Below are 20,096 nucleotides of genomic sequence, written 5' to 3' on the forward strand. Positions count from 1 at the left end.
TGACATTCCACCGCATCCATGCACACTGGAGATGTTTGTTTTGGGTCTGGTTTTCCAAAGGGTGGGCAGAGAGCAAATGCTTCTTTCCAACCTTGAAGGGTTTGTAAGAATGTGCAAATCTAGATGTGAGAGGAAGTTCAAAGAAGAAACCCGAGGCAGAGAAGTGGAGGGTGGGGTAGGGGGCTCAGAAAAGTTCCTACCCTGTGGGCGAAAGGAATGGTAACGTGGGAAGGCAGTGTTTCCCATACTGGAGGCATTTAAAATTAGGTATGCCACCAACCCTGCCTTTGGGCCAAGACAGTGGAGATTTGGGAGTATCATGTTAGGGACTGAGTAGGAGAAAATCTACATCAGGTTGCTTCAGGAAGTAGTCCATGAAGTGGATGAGCATGTATTGAGTGCCTGCTGGATATAATTCAGGAGCATGGGCTCTAGAGTTACGTAGACCCACCAGACTTGATCCTGATTTTGTCATTTTGGGGAGCGGGGAGGCTTGTTGTTATTTTTTAATGTTTATTTGTTTTTGAGGGAGAAAGATCATGAGCAGGGGAGGGGCAGAGAGAGATGGGGACAGGGGATCCGAAGCGACCTCTGTGCTGACAGCAGAGAGCCCAATGCAGCACTCACACTCATGAACTGTGAGATCATGACCTGAGCCAAAACCAAGAGCCGGGCACTTAAACAACGGAGCCACCCAGCTGCCCATGATTCTGTCATTTTTAATGGGCCTGTTAATATCTCTAGGACTCCTCCCCCCCCCTTTTAAAAGGAGATCATGGCAATACCTCTTCAAGGAGTTGTTAGTAGATGTAGTAAATTAAATAATACTCTTCACATGCCTGGCATAGTCGTTTGTGTATTCCATATGAATTTACTGAGCACCTGTTACATTTGATCAGTGTGCTCAGACACCAGAAATGATGCAGAGAACCCTGGTCCTGGAGCAGCCAGCCATGTAGGGGGTAACCTGTTGAGTGCAACCAAATTATCAGAGATGTACAAAGGTCTAGCATGGAAGGAACCAAGGGAAAAAGTGCTGTCCTGGGCAAGAGGGATAGATAGAGACTAAAACCTAGCTGGGGCTGCTGCAGAAGAACTTAATTTTCAGGGCACATAGCCGACTCAGTCAGTGGAGCATGACACTCTTGATCTTGGGGTTGTGGGTTCAAGCCCCACGTTGTTGGGTGTAGAGATTGCTTGAAAACAAAATCTTTAAAAAAAAAAAACAAACCCTTAATTTTCAACATCTCTGTGCTAAGTAGGAGGACATCCCCTCTCATTGGCCAAGCTTCGCAAAGTAGCTCATGTGATACAGCCCACAGAGGTGGGTGCCGAGGAAGTCTTGTCTGTCTTGTTGAGGAAGCTTCTGGGGAAAATGTACAGATCATGTGAAGGAGACTGGGGCAAAATGCCTTGCCCTGGAGCGCCAGACGCACCCGACTGATGGTGTGAATGGAGGCTAACTGTTCTCTACAGTGAATTGGAGCCTTCCAAGTCTGTGCAGGGCGTGGTTTAGCGAAGCCTGGAGTGTCACAATGGAATTTTGCTCAGACTTTACTCTCCATTTAAACCAGGAACCCGTACTCCTCTCTCAAGAAGAAACTAGTGTTTGCAAGCTCCCACTGCAAACCTTGCAAACCAGAAAGGCATGACCATTTAGTTAAACCTTACAAACTATAGCCTACTCACAGCGCAGAGAGGGGTGAGGGTTGGGGGAGGGGCAAGATCTGATTTCTAGAGACATCTTCTAGCCCTCTTAGTCCCAGATCTGTTGGCCTCGGTTTGTCATGGGTATAGAATGGGAATGATCATAATATTTTCAGGAGTCAGAGTTTTTAAAAGATTTTAAAGCCAAGAAACTCCCTTGGCTACTGACAACTTTTAAAAGTAGGAGGTGGTTTTCCTCTCTTTGCATCCCTCAAATGAAAACCATTCAGGTGTAGGTCAAGAAAATAACAACAGAACAGTTTGGCTATTCAGGTGTTAAATTTTTCTTCTAGTCCTTTCTGCCCCCCAAATACAATTACACTTCTTCCAACGATTATAAATGGTTTCCCCCTGGCAATGAACACTTCCACACCCTCAACCCGTTTTACAGGTCAGGCTTTTTTTGGCCTCAGATCCAGAATTTGGTCTTGGAGAGCAGGCTGCACAGTTATTTCTGCAGAGACCACATGTTCATCATATCTTTCAGAGATAATCAGCTTCAGCTTTGTAACTTTAGGAGCATGTCCTTTTTTTTTTTTTTTTTTTTTTTTTCCAGTCTTCAGTCCAAGAAATGTCAAAGCTTCTTATTCTGGATCACCCCTCACCCCAGAACCAATGATCTTTGAAATCACCATCCTTTTTTTTTTTTTTTTTCATAGAGCCACCTTTTCTAACATGGAGATTTGGTCTTCCACTTAGTGCTGACCTGCCAGGTATCCGAACAGCAAACCTGACTAATCACATAGGGAACCCAGCCTGGAAGGTGATAATGGCATATGGGTGGAAAGGACGACACTGAAAAACGCTGTTGCTCAATTTTCACCTAAGACTGGCTTCTGTATCCTATCACCCTGTCTGCTGACTGTGCACGATGTTTCCCTTCCTTGCTGAGAGCTTATGAAGCAGTGTGGAAGGGTGGGGGAAGGAAGGAATGTTGTTCTCTCAAGACACTTTCAAAAGACTGAGTTTCAGAATGTGACCAAAAATAGACTAACTCCCTCCACAGGAATCTTTAGGTTACTTTCATTTGGGGGCAAATAAAAATCACTCCTCAGCTTTCTGACCTTAGAGTGTCTAATCTTTAAAACAGACAGTTGACCTTCCTTCTCTGAGTGGGTTCAGATCTCAAGGAGCCTGTGGTGTCATTAAAGGGGCCCAGCTGGGTACACATTGGAGGGGGGGGGGTGGTTTCAAGCCCCAAAAGTTACTACTCCCTTTGGCCAGCTCCTGCTTATCCCAGATTATTGGAACTTTGTCGAAAGGCACACCAAAGCCATTCTGAGTGCCAGAGCTCTGCAAGGGAAGATGGTAATACAATCTGTGAATTTCAGGTGCTTTGATCTTATTGCCTCCAGGAAGCGCTGGGAAGATGGTTAGACAGGGTCACTGCTGCACAGACCTGCTGATGGATGTGGACCAGTGGTCAGTGGAGAACTGGAGGGAGATGAACTCAGAGCTGTTCTCATCAGTAACACCCACCCCCCTTCCCTAGAATTTCAGAGTGCATGGATAGTGAAGCCGAGACAGTCATGCAGCTCCGAAATGAGCTGAGAGACAAGGAGATGAAGCTGACAGACATCCGCCTAGAAGCCCTCAGCTCCGCACACCAGCTCGACCAGCTCCGGGAGGCCATGAACAGGATGCAGGTGAGCCCGGGAGCATGGGCTGGGCCCACCAAGGCTGTCTGGGGAGGGAGTGGCAGGAGGCTGCTCTCTGCCAAGCTAGGGCTGCAGACCGTTGCAGCCCTCTGCTTTCCTAGCCTCTTTCTCTCTTTTCTCTTTCTATTCCAAAGCAGCGAGGCTCCTCCTCTTTTCATGTCCTCCCGGATATTGCCCAAAGATGAGTCTTTTCAAGGTATAGGAGGAACCATGCGTCTCCCCTTTGTGTAACTTTCAGTGGCTCTGCCATTGGCTCTTGCAAGTTTGTTTGTTTATTTTTGAGAGAGAGCGAGCTGGGGAGGGGCAGAGAGAGGAAGAGAAAGGATCCCAAGCAGGCTCTGCACTGCCGGCACAGAGCCTGACGTGGGGCTCGAACTCACGAACCATGAGATCGTGACCTGAGCCAAAACCAAGAGCCGGATGCTCAGTCTACTGAGCCACCCAGGCGCCCCCCTTTTTGCTCATAATCTACTACCCACCTATTCACAGTTCCACTTTCCAGACTCAACTCAATGGCCAGAGGGAGCCCCTGCTCCCTTTGGCTGCCCAGGGATTTCTGTTTCATCTAGTTCCCTCCACAAAGATCTCTTTCTGCACATCTGAATTGGACCCTTTCCTCAAAGGTGAGCCTCTTACTCTGCAAAGTTTTCCCAGGCCCTGCATTCTGGAAGCGTTAGTGCCCTCGTCTGAATTCCTATAGATTTGTTCTTACAACCCCTTGCCTTCCATCATGGATTGGAAGGCATTTGGGTCTTTTAGCTTTTTTTTTTTTTTTTTTTTTTTTTTTTTTTTTTTTTTTTTGCATCCCTTTCTCAGGCTGTAGCACCCATGCTTTGCACATAGTAGGGTTTTCTCTAAATATTCATAAAAATGAAAGAGACCTGTGGGCTCTGCCGAACGGGACCTCACTGGAGGACAGCATTTTCCAAAGGGGATTCCATGGAACACTTGTTCCAGGAGAGGCTCAGCGAAAGGAGAACTCCTTGATCAACTGTGTTTAGGGTTGCTACACGTTGTGTGCCCCTCTGAGCTCCCCAGTGCAGAGGAGTTCATAAAGCCTCTGAGTCCTGCAGGAAAGACACCTGTCAAGCCCAGAGTCACTCAAACCTCTTAGATTGTAGGCCCCTTTTTCACTTAGGACTCGGACAGCAGACTCTGGGAAACATTTCTGAGTTCTTTTCAGAGGCCATCTCTCCAAAAGGATGGCCCTTGCCCTGCCAGACAGGTCTTGTATATATGCAAACAGCAAGCACAGCCGAATCTCTCTGGCGGTGTGACTGACGGCCTCGGCTGGGGTACCCACTTGATCCCTGCAGGGAACCTTCCGATTCCTCCTCCAGAATAAGGCTCGTCCGTGTTACCTCCACCTAGTAAGTGAACCTCTCCCTTACTCTTCGCAGAGTGAGATAGAGAAGCTGAAAGCTGAGAACGACCGGCTAAAGTCGGAGTCTCAAGGCAGCGGGTGCAGCCGGGCGCCGTCCCAGGTGTCGCTCTCCGCCTCCCCTAGGCAGTCCATGGGCCTCTCCCAGCACAGCTTGAACCTCACCGAGTCAACCAGCCTGGGTGAGTGGCATCACGGGACTGGGGGCAGGTCGGGGCCTGCAGCTGGCACTCCACTCTCCAAGCAAGAGCCCCGAGATAAGCAGGTGAACAGATCAAATGGAGAGGCAACAGGCGTGTGTGCACTTGGGGTGTGTGTGTGTGTCTGGGTGTGCGTCTGCTACCAACATGAGCCCAGCCGTTAGACTGCTGTCATGCTTTGCTCCAGTGCCCCGAATTCTCCAAGCCACACGCTTGGATCCTCTCGTCCACCATGTTGAGTTCCGTTTGATCCATTTGAAGAGGCTGTGACCTGCAAGCCGAATGCTGCATAGAAACCCCGTAGTAGCAGGTCCCAGTTGGGGCAATGGCTTGGTGTACGTACGGTCTTCCCACCTTCAGGATGGATTCCAGGCCGGCACCGTAACTAGCCAACACGATCTAGGTTTTCTTTGTAAGCATATTGAGGCTGACGCTTTGATTTCTTACCCATGATGCTGCGTTGCTGTCGTTTTGGTTGAGCCTCTGCCTCGCACTTCCATTTGGCAAGGTACATCGTCAGCCTGCTGGCTCCTCGGTCGGTCCACCGTTGGTTTCTGTGGTTGCATTCTCCATTCCGCCCTCCCCCCTTCCCCGCACCCCGACACCTGGTTTGTCCCGCTGCCGTGCGGACAAGCAGCGGGGGTGTCAGGAAGCCGGCTTTGCTGTCCCCATGTGCCTAAGGCTGTTGATGTTTTCCATTCGCAGACATGTTGCTGGATGACACTGGTGAATGCTCGGCTCGGAAGGAAGGAGGCAGGCATGTTAAGATAGTTGTCAGCTTTCAGGAGGAAATGAAGTGGAAGGAGGTTAGTTGGATCCCTTTCCCTGCTCTGCTTGTCCCTTCCCCCAGGTAGAACTACCTAGCTTAGTGATGTCATCGTCAAACCGGATCACCTCAGCACCTGAGGTGATCTGGAAGTACTACTAACCCCTTCCTTCACTAACCATAATCCCCAGCAGCATCTTGACACAATTAAAGGGAGCAAACGGCTCTTCCCTCCCTCTCGTGTTTGCAAAGTCTAATAAACGGTACTAAAAATATTCCCCTGCTGCCTTTCCACGGAACCAACTAAACGCTGCCATCAGTCAGAAATGGCCTTTCTGAGGTCATGTGTTCCTAAAGCACTTCTGAGGCAGCTAAGCACCGTGAGCACAGAAGGCACAGAAGCAAACTGACCAATCCCAGCTGACCCGAGAGCACCCGTTTTGCCCGGTGTTCAGAGACTGCGGAGAACGTGGGAGACTGAGGTGGCCCGGTGACACACGTGGCTAAAAGTGAAGCCAGCGGGGCGTCCTGACTCCCCGAAGCTGAGGAATCTCAGTTTTCTGAGGAGTTTCTGTTCTCTTCCAGAGTCTGAGGAGGCCACACCCGCACTAGGGACTATTTTGGGGTAGGGGTGGGGGTTGACAAAGTTCATTTTTAGTCACTGATTAAATCCAAATGACCACCTCATATAAGTGGAGAAAGACTTCACAAGTCGCTATTTCAAGTCCTCTTCAGTTTTTTGTTGGATGTGTCTTAGCATTCTCGCCAACACGCTATTTGTAGTCTCGGAGTGCTAGGGAACCCACAGTGCCCACCGAAACAAAGCGTGTGCGGCCCGACTTTCTTTGCCAGAGGATTCCGCTGTGTGGCTGGCCCTTGAGTCTTACGGGAGGGGATAGGCCCAGAGTTTGGAGCTGCCAGCGATTTTCTCATCATCTAGCCTAAAAAAGATCCAATACATATAAAGAGCTCCATTTTCAGAGCTTGACTAGTGATAGGACTATCAGGGGCAAATCCATTCTTGGAACATTCTTGTAAAAAAAAAAAAAAAATCAGGGGATACCTGTGGATTTGCATCATTCTCGTGGTCCTCAACATGAACAGGTAAATTGTACGTTTCACAAAAGTTTGAGTCCCTCTTAAAAATTGGATCACCACAGCATCCAAATGAAGTTGGTTGACCAGATGATGTCACCTCAGTTTACAACTGAGAAACATAATGCCTGAGCATCACTTACTTAAGATTACAAGGGAGCTGGGGAGGCCAGATCTTCTCATTGCAAGGCCGGTGCTCTTTTCTCTGCTGATTTTGCTTAATTGCCACATATGCCACTGTCCCCCCACCCCCTGCTGCCACCCTCATATTTCTGTATCCTTATGAGCATGTCAGATCTAAGAGTTTAAAATCCGACAAAACGGAATGTTCTATTAGTTTTTGTTACTGTCGTGATTAGTTAGCCCTGACCATGCAGAGCCCTGTGCACACAAATTCAAAAGAAAGAGAAAAAGAATATTTTTTTGTGAACTTCCCAGAGTTTTGTTTTCTGAATCGAGTATGTTTTAATTAGCAGAAAAGCAATAAACGTTCTTAAAAAGAAAACAAAAATTGAACATACTCTATCCTGAGGGAGTTTAAGATTTGGCTAGGAGACAAACTTGATTTACAAATAAGACATAGATACCTAAAAATAAACAAGTATAGAAGATATCAATATATGTTACGTACGGAACCACTGAAGCAGTGTCAGCTCTGAGCCTGGTGGATCAATCATTGAAGGCTTCTTAGAAGAGGTGAGTTTGCAAGCAAGGTTTGGAAAGGGAGAGATGGCAGATAGGAGAGGGGAAAGCATTCCAGGCAAGGGATGTGATCTACGCACCTACACAAGGTATACCTTTGGTAGAAGGTCCTAGATTCCAGAGAGGAGATCCTCTTTTCCTGACCCACGGATTGGTATTTTTGCAGTGGAGCGGGGAAAGGTTTAAGACCATTGCATTCGATCTAAGTTAAATCGTAATCTGGTGTTAAAACAAATAGGACTTTTATTTCCCTCTCAAACCACTGGTGGAGTTCTAAGGCAATCTGAGTCCTTGCTAACGTGTGTCAAAAAAGATTCACCTGTTTTTCCCCTGCATACATTTCCTTACCCTTAGGATTCCAGACCACACCTCTTTCTTATTGGCTGCATTGGAGTTAGTGGCAAGACGAAGTGGGATGTGCTCGATGGGGTGGTTAGACGACTCTTCAAAGTAAGTGTCTAAGAAGACAGCTGCAGTAGTCTGCCTGAAGCGGGTGCCTGGGCTCAGGGAGGGAAGGGGCGGTTTGTGTCCCGAACCTGGCCACTTCTTGGGTCTGCTCCCCACCCCATCCTTGTGTTGCTGGGACTTGTCCCCTGGCACTCAAGTAATAGGAAAATGGTAAGTACAGACTGATGATTGACCACACTGTTCTCGGATACCCTTGGCAGTGATTGGCCAGCCAGCGAGGGTCATCTCCCCAGCCTTGATCAAGTATTTGAGCCTCTTGTGGTGAGCTGCTTATGTTCAAATTCTCCCTTCACCTTAGAAGCGTGTCCTGTTGAATACGCTTTGGAGTGAGTGCCCTGTGGCCAAAGCTAAAACGTCAAATTTCCATTCTTCATTTCGGGAGGATTTGACCTGACTTGCCCAGAATCCTTGCCAACACTGCAGAGTCTGTGATCTGTGCTTCATGTAACATTAACATCTCATCAATGGCCAGAGTCAAGGATATCGGCATAGTTATTTTTGTAGTTGTTCTACTGGAGTGGGTGGGTGTTTGTCACAGGAGAGATAACTAATGAGTCCTGAAGTGAACCTTCAATCACAAGGTGGTTTTGGAAGAAGCTTTTCATACATGTTTTTTCTATCATTCTGAAGTGAGTCAGCAATCCTATGTGTTCATTAATCATATCCCCTGAGCAATAATGGTAACCTATATTTTTGGTGCTAGAGGTCATGCTAACATAATCCCAATTTATCTTTCAGGCCTGTGAGGAAGGTCCTATTAGTTTCCCACTTAAAGAGGAGGAAAGTGAGGCTCAGATCACGTCACTTGCCCAAGGTCATGGACCTAGAAGTCAACCATGTTGGTCTAATTGAGCTGGTCTGACTTCAAAACCTGACTTAACTAGTATACTCCAGTCTTTTTCTAGCATCTGGTTTCAGGTGGTTTCACACACAGGAACTTCTGTTCTCTGACCAGAGATCATTCCCCATCTTGGCAGACTGCAGAAATGTGACTGTGCAAGAGATGTGAATGGCTGAGGGCAACCCACTCCTGCTGCCTAGAGCCAAAACCTTAATTCTGCTGATGGGCAGTCGGAACATCCTTGGATCAAAACGACCAACAGTTTGGGCTGAAAAGAGCCTGTTGGGGCATCATATGTGAGGAAGTGAGACCATTAAAGGTAGAGAGGCCTGTTACCAGTATTTCACATCAAGTCATTGTCCAGCCACCACCTAGCCCACGGACCTTTGGTCCAAGTTCACTGACCTAAAACCTTTTGGTCACTCACCTCAGAGGGAACACCTTCCAAATTAAACCCAACTTTTCCTGTTTAAAGATCAGGAGCTGTTTTTTTTTTCTTGCAGCCCCGGGGCTTGTTCCCTTTGTCATCGGTGTAGTCTTTGTTCTGAGCCAAGGAAAGGGGCCAGTGGAGGGATTTCTTGTCAGAATTACTTTCTCGTGCATTTTCCAGCACTATTCACAGGCCCTGGCACCTTAAGGACTTCAGCTGAACTGACGCAACGCAGCCTAAGTTTTCCTTGCTTGGTTCATCCAGACTAAACGTTCACGATTGTGTTAGGGCTCCCCCCACATCACTAACCAAATAAATCTGTACTTTAAGAGGCCTGTGATACTTGGGAATCATCCCCATGGAAAGCCAGCTCTTCTCACCTCGTTCCACAGCTCGGTTTCAACCCAGGCGTCAACTGAGAAAGAAAATGACCATAAATCACCCAAGGAAAACATGAGTCATGGGCAGATTCTAGCCACATCTTTGATAGGGTCTTGATTTTATTCTTCCCAGGAGTACATCATTCACGTCGACCCCGTGAGTCAGCTGGGGCTGAATTCAGATAGCGTTCTGGGCTACAGCATTGGGGAAATCAAGCGCAGCCACACCTCGGAGACCCCCGAGCTTCTTCCCTGTGGCTATCTGGTCGGAGAGAACACGACCATCTCCGTGACTGTCAAAGGTAACTCAGCCGATTGTGGAGGTCGGAGTTTTCAAGAATTGAGCTTTTGTCTTGTGACTTGGCAAAACATGGTTGGAAACCATGGCCACAGTTTTGTTTGCACATGTGTGTGGGGGGGTTGGTTTCTCCTCCCCCACCCCCGCCCCACTGCAACCGCAGTCATTCTTACCTAAGCAAGTTGAACGGTTTTTAGCCTTTTCAACCACCACCGGAAACAAACAATTTTAGTTTATTGCTGAAATTATATAACAAAACGTCCCATTAGCCTTCTGACTCTAAGATGATGGAATCTTAATAACCCTACTGAAGTGGGGCTCCACCAATACCAGTGGACTCCTCTTGCCAGCTAGCCTTGGACGTGGTCCCATTCTATGGATGGGAGCCACAATCTGCTCTAGAGGCATTGCTCAGAGCACTCTGATGAAATTTCTGAAGCTCTTGCCCACACACAGTGCTGCTGGTGCTTCCGATTGCCTCATCACCTGGGGATGTTAAGCCCCAGGCCAAAGTGTATTCCGTGGAACTCTAGGCCCACAAAGTATCTTGTGGGGGAAAAAACAGTGTCGTGGCCAAATAAGTCTAGAATACTACATCATTATACCCATTTGGATGTAGGGACAGAAAGAGAAGAATGTGCTGGTGCACTGACTCTATAATTTAATACACTAACTCTTGCTGTTAAAAAGGCTGTTTAATCCAGTCTGACACAAATGTATTTGAGTGCAACCCCCTTTTTTCCCTGTATTTTATGAACCCACAAAGAATAGATTAATAAACAGTATATGAGGCTCAGCATTCAGGTTGTCCCATTTCTTAATTCCCTGGAAGGCACAGCTCTTGACTGGAGTTTTAACAGTGCACTTTTGGGGTGGTTTGATGCAAGCTTTGTTTCCTGGTTGCAAGGTTTTCCAGAAGCACCTCACCATTCCTTATCAGCAAAAATCTATATGCTTGCTCTGACGATGGCGAGCTGTCTGTTACTACTCCTTGAGCCTCACCCACAACCTTCTTATCTGGCTAGCAAGCGAAATTGCACAAACGTGGTCTCAGGCTGTAAGTGACAGAAACCTACCCCAAACTAGCTTTATCAAAAAAGGAAACGCACCTGGAAAATCCTGGAATACGCTTCAAACACTGCTGGATCCAGGTATCCCAAGAGTGCCATCAGAACCAGACCCGCCTCAGCCTTGCGTATTATCTGAGTTCTCTGCATGTGGCTGCTAAAATGGCCCTGGTAGCCCTGATAAATCCTTCTGGCTTGGGATTCACCAAGAAAGAGAATGTCCTTCTGGAAAGGTATGACAGAAAACCCTTACAGGTGATTCTGGCCCACCTGGGTCAAATGGCCATCACCGAACCAATTATTATGACCAGGGAGATGGTTTGGCCCAGGCTGGCCCCACGTTCGCCCCTTGGTGGCTGAAGGTGCTGGGTCGGCCCCTCTTGAACCAGCCCCCCATGAGAAAGACGAGTCCTGCTATAAGGGGCAGGAGGAGGGGGGACCAGGCACACCGAAACAACGCTTCAAGGAAAGCCTCTTATGTCACCGGTTCAAGCCGTGTCTCACCCATGCTGGTGAGCACACATCGTCACTTGTAGGTGACAGCTACAGGCATTGAGGGGTGAAAGAAGTGATCCGCTGCAGAGACCAGACCTCTGCACAGACAGTGACAAGGCGGTCTGCCGCAGTGGAACGTGCCACCCCACCACGGAGCCCGGTCTGCCACTGTCAGCACACCAGGTTCAGCATCTCGAGGCATCAGCTCAGGTTTATTTACTTAATTTACCTTTATTTTTTTAGAGAGAGAATATGAACAAAGGAGAGAGGCAGAAGGAGAGAGAGAGAGAATATCAAGCAGGCTTCATGCTCAGAGCAGAGCCCGATGTGGGGCCCAATCCTACAACCCTGGGATCATGACCTGAGCCAAAATCAAGAGTCAGACGTTCACCCGACTGAGCCACCCAGGTGCCCCAGCTCAGGTTTATTTTTAAGTGACACCTGACTCTTCTGTTTTCTGGTGGTGCTTGAAACTTACACCTTCAAGGCATGATAAACCACGCAAGGGTTTGAGCCAAGAGGTCCGTGGGCTGTGGATGGTCCACCTAAGTGGTACCAGAGGCAGGGATGTGACTGAGCATGCCTGAAGTGAGTTCATCTGCAGAATAGTCACTCCCAGGGGGTTTTAGGGCAAAAGACCAAAAGAGCAGCCTATATGTAGAGAGAGTTGTTTTTGTGGGTTTTTTCCTCCCTTACTATTAAGTTTAGATGAGAGACCTTACACTCTCCACTTCGCATCAAGTTTGAGCCAGTATAGATTACACTGAACTCAGTACCAGGAAAGTCTCGGGCCTATACCCAGAAGCCAAGTCATTCAGGAACCTCCACCTTAGTCATTCTGGAATAGTCCCTTGCATTTACGGACTGTTCTCGGTTAGGGGAGGATTAGAGACAAGCATATTAATGCATTTGAGGGGTCTGTTTACAGTGAATTATTATGTGGAAGGAAGATGCTATTATAAAATCGAGTAAATGGGGGAACCTGCCTGGCTCAGTCGGTAGAGCATGTAACTCTTGTCACAGGTTGTGAGTTCAAGCCCCACACTGAGTGTAGAGATTACTTAAAAATAAAATCTTTAAAAAATAAAATAAGAAAGAATAAATGCTCTTCTTTTTTTTTCACATACGTATACTGGTTTTCTTGAGGTGAGTTTTAACAGAATTGCCTTAGGTTTCAGACAGGTAAACTTGGACCTTCTTCTGAGAATGGTATCAAGACAATAACTCTTTTTAAAAAGCCAACAGCGGGGCGCCTGGGTGGCTCAGTCGATTAAGCGGCCGACTTCGGCTCAGGTCATGATCTCGCGGTCCGTGAGTTCGAGCCCCGCGTCAGGCTCTGTGCTGACAGCTCAGAGCCTGGAGCCTGTTTCAGATTCTGTGTCTCCCTCTCTCTGACCCTCCCCCGTTCATGCTCTGTCTCTCTCTGTCTCAAAAATAAATAAACGTTAAAAAAAAAAAAAATTTATAAAAAAAAAAAAAAAAGCCAACAGCCCTGATTGGTGGAGATGTCTCAGGTAGGAGAAGGGAAGAATGCATTTCCTCTTGACTTTGAGACTCAGAGGTCTTAGCATCGTAGCCTTTGCCTGCCGATCATCATATCCCCGAATCAAATTGCATTTCTTTGTTTTAAAGATGAAAGCGTTGCTGCCTTTGTGGCGTATGTGAGTGTGGGCAGCAGTGGCACGCGGGAGCAAACAGGGTGACAGGGCAACCCCTGGGGTCCTGGCAGACACGGGAGACCCAGGTTTGGTTTGGGCAAACCCCAGTGGGTAAATCCAGACAGCCAAGCAGAGCCCAGTCTTAGGAACTCTGCAGAGGACAGACGGGGGCCCAAGGGCCCGGGTGTTAAAGTTGAGTCTGTGTCCAGCCAGGGGCTGGAGCACGTGGTACTCGTGATCAGGGAGCAATGGCCACTTGTGCCCAGTCTGCCACGTACCTGGGTGGGCAGCGGTCTCCAGACGAGTGGCCGCCACGGAAAAAGATAGGCTGTCCCAGGTGGCAAGTGCAGAGCTTCCCTGGGGCTTCAGACGCTTCCCGTCCCTCTCCAACGCAGGGCTCGCAGAGAACAGCCTGGACTCGCTGGTGTTCGAATCCCTGATCCCCAAGCCCATCCTGCAGCGCTACGTCTCCCTGCTGGTGGAGCACCGGCGGATCATCCTCTCCGGCCCCAGCGGCACCGGGAAAACCTACCTGGCCAACCGGCTGTCCGAGTACCTGGTGCTTCGGGAGGGACGGGAGCTGACAGACGGCGTCATCGCCACCTTCAACGTGGACCACAAGTCCAGCAAGGTGAGGCGGTCATCCAGAGGCTGCTGTTTGGCCCCTTCAGAACTGTTGATGCAGAGCGCCTAGATGGCTCGGTGGATTAGGCGTCCGACTTCGGCTCAGGTCATGATCTCGCAGTTCATGGGTTCGAGCCCCGCATCGGGCTCTGTGCTGACAGGAGCCTGGAGCCTGCTTCTGATTCTGTCTCTGCTCTTCTCCTGCTTGTGCTCTGTCTCTCTCAAAACGAAATAAACATTTAAAAAAAAAAAAAAAAAACTGTTAACGCCACTGCCACCCTGATGGGAAAGCAGCATTTCCTCTGTGTTCTCCCTTGGTGGTTATGAAAGCCTGGTGAAGGAAGTCACGGTGGGGGAGCAGAAAGGAAGGCTTTCATCCACAGCTTCAGTGAAAAGCGCCATCTGTAAGGCGAGCTGGCTCATTCCTCACTCGTCCGCTATGAGCCGCGTATGAAGCTCAGTGTTAGTAGGTCTTTAGGTTCGCCCCCAGTGCATCTATTGTAGTTTACCAAGAACTTGTCACGTGCCATCTCGGGGCTGTCGTCTCTCCCAAATGTAACCTCTTCAGGAACAGCGATGACACTAATAATAACAACAGCTCACATCACACACTGCTCGCCATGACCAGCAAACTGACTGCCTTACAGCAGTATCCTCACGGGAGAGGTTGTTGTTACCTTGGTTTCACAGAAGAGGAACCTGAGGCTTGAGGCAGGTGGCCATGTGCCTAGGACCCCTTGAATGGTACAGGGCAGTGGACTAGGGCTCAAGTCGGAGTCTTAGACTCTAGAGCTAGCAGATAGGCTCAATCCTGCTTCATGGGGACCAGTGGAGACGTTTAGACCTAGGCCCGGGCGAGGGTTGGGAAATGTTTTCTCAAACTTGATCACGGTTCAACACAGTGGGAGGTGATGGATGGTTCGCTCTGGCTGGCCCTGAGTCAAAGGTGATTGGGAAATGACTCTTCTGCCTTGAATCACCTGGCATGCTCAAAGATGTAGATTCCTAGACCTCATTCCCAGATGATTGCTTTCAGTAGGTTGAATGGGAACCAACTGGCCAGGAAGTTGTGCCAGCTCAGTCTCTTCCTCCTCCTCTTCCTCCCCTGACACACATCCCTAACCCTAGCCGTGCTGGGCTGCATACCAGCTCCAGATCAAGCCAATCCCCCTTGTGTTCTCCACAGTTCAGTTCAGAGCTTACCCTTTCCACCAGATATCCCGGGGCTTCCCGTGCATGTAGACCCCCTGCCCCTGCACTGTTGGTTTTCTCTCTGTGATGGCACCAGTCAGCAGTGCTTACTTCTGTGTGGGGATGGCTCCTTTGCTGTATTGATTCATCGAGGGCTTCTGTGTAAACAGCTGTCAGGCAAGTGCGAGCTTACTGGAGGGGGAGCATGATAAGCAATATCAAGAAGAATGACAATACTTCTAGAAAAGTGTCAGAGCAGAGACATAAAACTATGCCTGGGCACCCCATGGTGCTGTGCTCCTGCCCCAGGCGGAAGGAGTTCTGTTACCTGGTGAATTCCAGGAGTCTGGACCCAGGCCTTCCCCACCCCCTGCCCAGCCCAGTGCTGTGCAGTAGATGGGCACGCAACACTTGTTCACCGCACGGCCTCCTGAAAGGCCTTTGCACCTGCGTTGACCCGGGCAAAGTGAAGGCTCCGAGTATGTGCATCTTTCCAGGGTGCGTTCACCCACTTATTCCTTACCTGGCCTCCACAGGAATTGCGCCAGTACCTGTCCAACCTTGCTGACCAATGCACCAGCGAGAACAACGCTGCGGACATGCCCCTCGTCATCATCCTGGACAACCTGCATCACGTCAGCTCCCTGGGCGAGATCTTCAATGGGCTGCTCAACTGCAAGGACCATAAATGGTAAAGGCCGGTTCTGGGCCTCCTGGCCCCCGGGAAGCTGGCGGCCACATGATGTGTGCTGCGTGGGCACCGTGCTCACGTGGGGGTTGGGGTGGGGGTGGTGGGGGAGGCAACCAGCCACCTGCCTGGACGCTCAGACAACACGGGCTTCTGTGAGCACCTGCTCTGGCTTGGCTTCGAGTCACAGAGCCTTCTTTTCCTTCCTGTCCCCCGCAGCCCTTACATAATTGGCACAATGAACCAGGCTACCTCTTCTACCCCCAACCTGCAGCTTCACCACAACTTCAGGTAAGGGATCACTTTTCGAGGGCCAGCACTGGGTTGGGCGTCGTGCTGGGGATCCTCCCCAGCCTCACTCATTTAATTCTCATGGCAGCGTCACTAGTTTATCTTGCTGGTGGGGGAGACCGGGGCTGAGAGAATTGATTCGTGTGAGGTCACACAGCTGGCCCGTGGAAGAGCGGAGACAGGAGCCCAGGTCTCCCCGACTCTCCGCCCCGGGGGTGGCAATGTCAGGATGGCAGCTCTGGGCTTGCGTCCCCTGTGCGTTTCTTGTGACGCGTCTCTCCATCCCTAGTGAACTTGAGCAACGGAAGCTCTTGCTTATGAATGTTCCCTCGTCGCTGGGTCTGTGGGCCTGTGATCCCCCGCGAGTCCCTCTGCCCCAGCGCTGTAGTAGGGAGCCGTCCCAGCGGGGGTGCAGGAGGGGCTGTCCAGATCAGTCGTGCGAGGTTGTGTTGCTGCTTGCCTGGGCCCTTACGTGCGGCTGAGAAGCCGCTCTGGGGCGACCCCCCGGCTCCCTTACGCTGGCGGCACTGCACGCATCCTAGAGGGCGATCTGTTGGAAGTGGACCTGCATCGTAACCGTCAGAAATGGCGATGCCCCCGGGCCTGACATCATGGCCACCTCTGCATCCAGGCTGTCCTGTCTCGTCCATGCTTTCTCCTCCTGCCCCCGGCACCACCCCGTCTCCCAATACACCGCTGAGATCATTTTGTGGCCAGTGGGCCTGCCTGCAGCTTGGCTCCCTGCAGGCAATCTCCTGTGCCAGCGGCATCCAAGTGAGCATTCTAGAATTCAAATCTGACCATAAAGCCCTCGTGCTTTAAAGTCCTTCAGGGGCTCCCCATTGGCTCCAGGATGGAATCAGACTCCTTAGGTGGGCTGGTCAAGTCTAAACACTGAATTACACTGGTTGCTCTGAATCTCTGGCAGTTTCCCACACACCCCACGTACGTGTGCAGATGGTGCAGCATGGCCTGCGGCCCGCACCCCAGGCCCCTTCTGGTCTCAGACATCCCCTCCTCTGAGAAGCCTTTCCTAATTCTCCAGGTTTCATTACGTCTCATTCCTCTGTTTGCTTCTCTGCTTCTTCCGCTGGGCTGTGTGCTTCTAGGGAACAGGGACTGTGTCTTAGTCTTGATTATAGTTCCAGAGGCCGACACAGGGCCTGACTTCCAACACAAGAGGCAACAGCCTTGGTGGTTAGAGCCCAGACACTGGGGCAGGACTGTCCTAGTTCTAATCTTAGCCCTTCTATTAACTAGCTGTTTGATCTCGGGCAAGTTGTGCAACCTGTCTATGCCTCAGCATATCTGTCTGTGAAATGGGCAGTCATAGGGCTGCTGTAATGAATTGGGAGTTCATGTGTGTCCAGCATTAGAGCAGTGTTTGTTGTATAGTGAGGCCTGTCCTATTAACATAGACACTCTCCAGATCTAATGAGCTTTGACTGGGGAGGCTGGTGTCATTTTTATCAGTCAGCATCATTGAAAATTATCGCTGACTTTCCTCCAGGTGGGTGCTTTGTGCCAACCACACAGAGCCCGTGAAGGGCTTCCTTGGCCGGTTCCTAAGGCGGAAGCTCATGGAAACAGAGATCAGTGGGCGGGTACGGAATGTGGAGCTGGTAAAAATCATTGACTGGATTCCCAAGGTCTGGCATCACCTCAACCGCTTCCTGGAGGCTCACAGCTCCTCGGATGTCACCATAGGTAGGTGGGAGGCTGGGCAGGGGCAGGTGGGTGGCCTGGCTGGGGGACAGGCACTGCTCCTGGAGCTCTGGTGTTCTCAGATGAGTGTCCTCAGGGCCTTGGCCAGGAGAGCACTTTGCAGGCACAAGTCAGCTGGACGCTGCACTGTCCATATGGATGAGAAGGGAACAGAGGGGCAGTCACAGCCCAAGGCAGAGCCTAGACTGGCAGTCATCTGCGTCCGGTGCTATGTCTCCACCGCCCCGCCATCTCGGCCCGGTGCACCAGGGCTGATCAGCAGCAGAGAGGGGCATCCAGCCTTGGCCGTTGCCAAAACTCCTGGCTCAGCGAAGAGCCCCCACGACAAGGCTCCCGCAGGAGCAAACCACCCTGCAACACTGGCTTTGCTTTAACAACAAAGTGTTATCAACATTCCTGAAGCTTAGGGTTCAGAGAAAAAAAGGCCACCGATCATTCCCACATCCTGACGTGATCATCTTAATCTGAGCTTCTGTTTTCTGTGTCTACACAGACGTGCTTCATGTAGTTACGATCCTAGCGTGCACACAGGATGCTCTTTTCACTTTGTCCTAAGAGCAGTCTCCGTTTTTACAGTCCTTTTCAAAGGCTGCAAAATAGGCAAATGCAGGTGTACCGCTGTTTGCTTAACCGTGTCTCTTCTCTTGGACATTTCATGCGCTTCTGTTTCAAAGGTCAGGATTAGTAATACTGCAGTGAACATCTTTCTCTGTAAAGCCTCTCCTCGCTTCTGCGCGATTTTTCTGGGGGAGAGAGATCCCAGGGTGGGGTTGGGGATCCCAAGTGTAATGACCTGTGACCACCACCCGACAGTTGGCATTCCTGCTGTCATTCAGAAAGATCACAGGAGCCCTCTGTGGGGTTTGTTCGGAACGTGGCTTCTCTTAACACCCCAATTTCAGCTCTTGATTTTTCCCTCTGGTCCCCAGGCCCCCGGCTCTTCCTGTCCTGCCCCATCGATGTGGATGGCTCGAGGGTGTGGTTCACCGACTTGTGGAACTACTCAATTATCCCCTATCTCCTCGAAGCCGTCAGAGAAGGACTCCAGGTGAGGAACACACTTGCTACTGGCCTCAAAATCGGGGGTCATTCGGGTGACCAGATGAGTTGTTTTCATCTCCTCCTCTAGGGGTCTGACGTGGGGTGCCAACGCCTCACCGGCGAGGCCATCAGTCCAGCACAGAGTGGGACACACACTGAGCTGTAAATCCGGGCCCTGCCACTGTTATGTGTGACCCCAGGCAAGTTGTTCAGCCTCTGTGCCACAGTGCCCTCACTGATGGAAGAGGAGAATGATAATCCTCTGCCACGAAGGGTTATTGCGAGCGCTAAATGCGGTCATGGCCGGGAAGTGCTCAGCACAGTGCACAAGAAATGGAAGCATACCTGTGTGTAGCACTTCACAGTTTGCAAAGTATTCTCCTGTCTGCTGTTTGATCCAAGCCCGGCATTCGTCACGGGACTTGAGCAGAAAACATTTGTTTTTGGGTCTTCATTTTTCAGAAGAGGACAGTCGAGGCTCAAAGGGAATAAACGACTTGCCCAAGAATATAAAAGTGAAACTTGAGGAATCTGGGATTGGAGTCCAGGCCTCTGGCTCGAATTCCAGGTTCTGAGGCCTCGACCCCGTGCACTTATACCTGTCCCAGGACCCCTCCCAGGTGACCCTGGGGCCCACAAGGCTGCAAGTCCTGGCCCTGCCGCGGCAGGAAGGCAACACCCTTTACTGCTCATTCAGCCCAGCATTGAATGCCAGGGGCTGAGCAGTAAATTGAAGCTTGCAGTGGTGCCCCTGTTGAGCCTGGAGGTCCCTGCAGCTTTCTTGCTGAGTTAACAGCAGGCATCAGGCACAGCTGAACCAGCCGTGTTCCCAGGAGCTCCTCGGTGTCCTCCATACTGGGCAACGGGAGACACAAGGCGCTGTCGTGAGCCTGTGGAGGGTGTGGGAGGGGCACGCCCACATGCACGTATGGGGTAAAGCCCATTAACGGCTGCGGTCTGTGCTCGTCCCTTCTGTACGTTTGGCTGAGCCTGGCTGCTTTGTAACGTGCAAGCAGCACCTACGGTTTCAGAGGCGTTCAGGACGACGCCTTTATTCCCATGATCTGTTAGCACCACACACCCAAGCAGCCACGCAGTCACTCCTATTTTGTGGGGTCCGTAGAAGCATCTTCCTACATGCTGGATTCCTGACGCCTGTTTCGTTTCAGAAGCCCCTCTCTGTTCTCCATCAGGGGCCTCCGGGGCTGTGATGTCCCCTGCACCTCTGGGAGACCCACACTGCTGAAAAGCAGCAGGGGAGTTAGAAGTGGAGGAAGTGTACCATTTTCTCTTATTCTTGCCTCACCTGTCAGTTGTCCGTTTGCTGCTTCTTTGCTCCAAATCTGTCTTGTGATGAGGGATGGGGAGTAACGTCAGAGTGTGCTTGGAA

At 50.3% G+C, this 20,096-nt stretch overlaps 1 protein-coding gene across 6 annotated transcripts in view; it reads left to right on the plus strand.

The window, feature by feature from the left end:
• NAV2 (neuron navigator 2) overlaps positions 1-20,096 on the plus strand; it is a 397,314-nt gene that overhangs the window by 366,110 nt on the left and 11,108 nt on the right. For all 6 annotated transcript variants that reach the window (XM_030331653.1, XM_030331654.1, XM_030331655.1 and 3 more), the window contains 10 exons: positions 3,200-3,353; positions 4,766-4,928; positions 5,652-5,752; positions 7,864-7,959; positions 9,762-9,930; positions 13,542-13,777; positions 15,498-15,652; positions 15,869-15,940; positions 17,451-17,647; positions 18,595-18,713. In XM_030331653.1, the coding sequence (XP_030187513.1) occupies positions 3,200-3,353; positions 4,766-4,928; positions 5,652-5,752; positions 7,864-7,959; positions 9,762-9,930; positions 13,542-13,777; positions 15,498-15,652; positions 15,869-15,940; positions 17,451-17,647; positions 18,595-18,713 (1,462 nt within the window). The remainder of the gene's footprint in view (positions 1-3,199; positions 3,354-4,765; positions 4,929-5,651; positions 5,753-7,863; positions 7,960-9,761; positions 9,931-13,541; positions 13,778-15,497; positions 15,653-15,868; positions 15,941-17,450; positions 17,648-18,594; positions 18,714-20,096) is intronic.

The sequence above is a fragment of the Lynx canadensis genome, chromosome D1 (assembly GCF_007474595.2).
Source record: "Lynx canadensis isolate LIC74 chromosome D1, mLynCan4.pri.v2, whole genome shotgun sequence".
NCBI lineage: Eukaryota > Metazoa > Chordata > Mammalia > Carnivora > Felidae > Lynx > Lynx canadensis.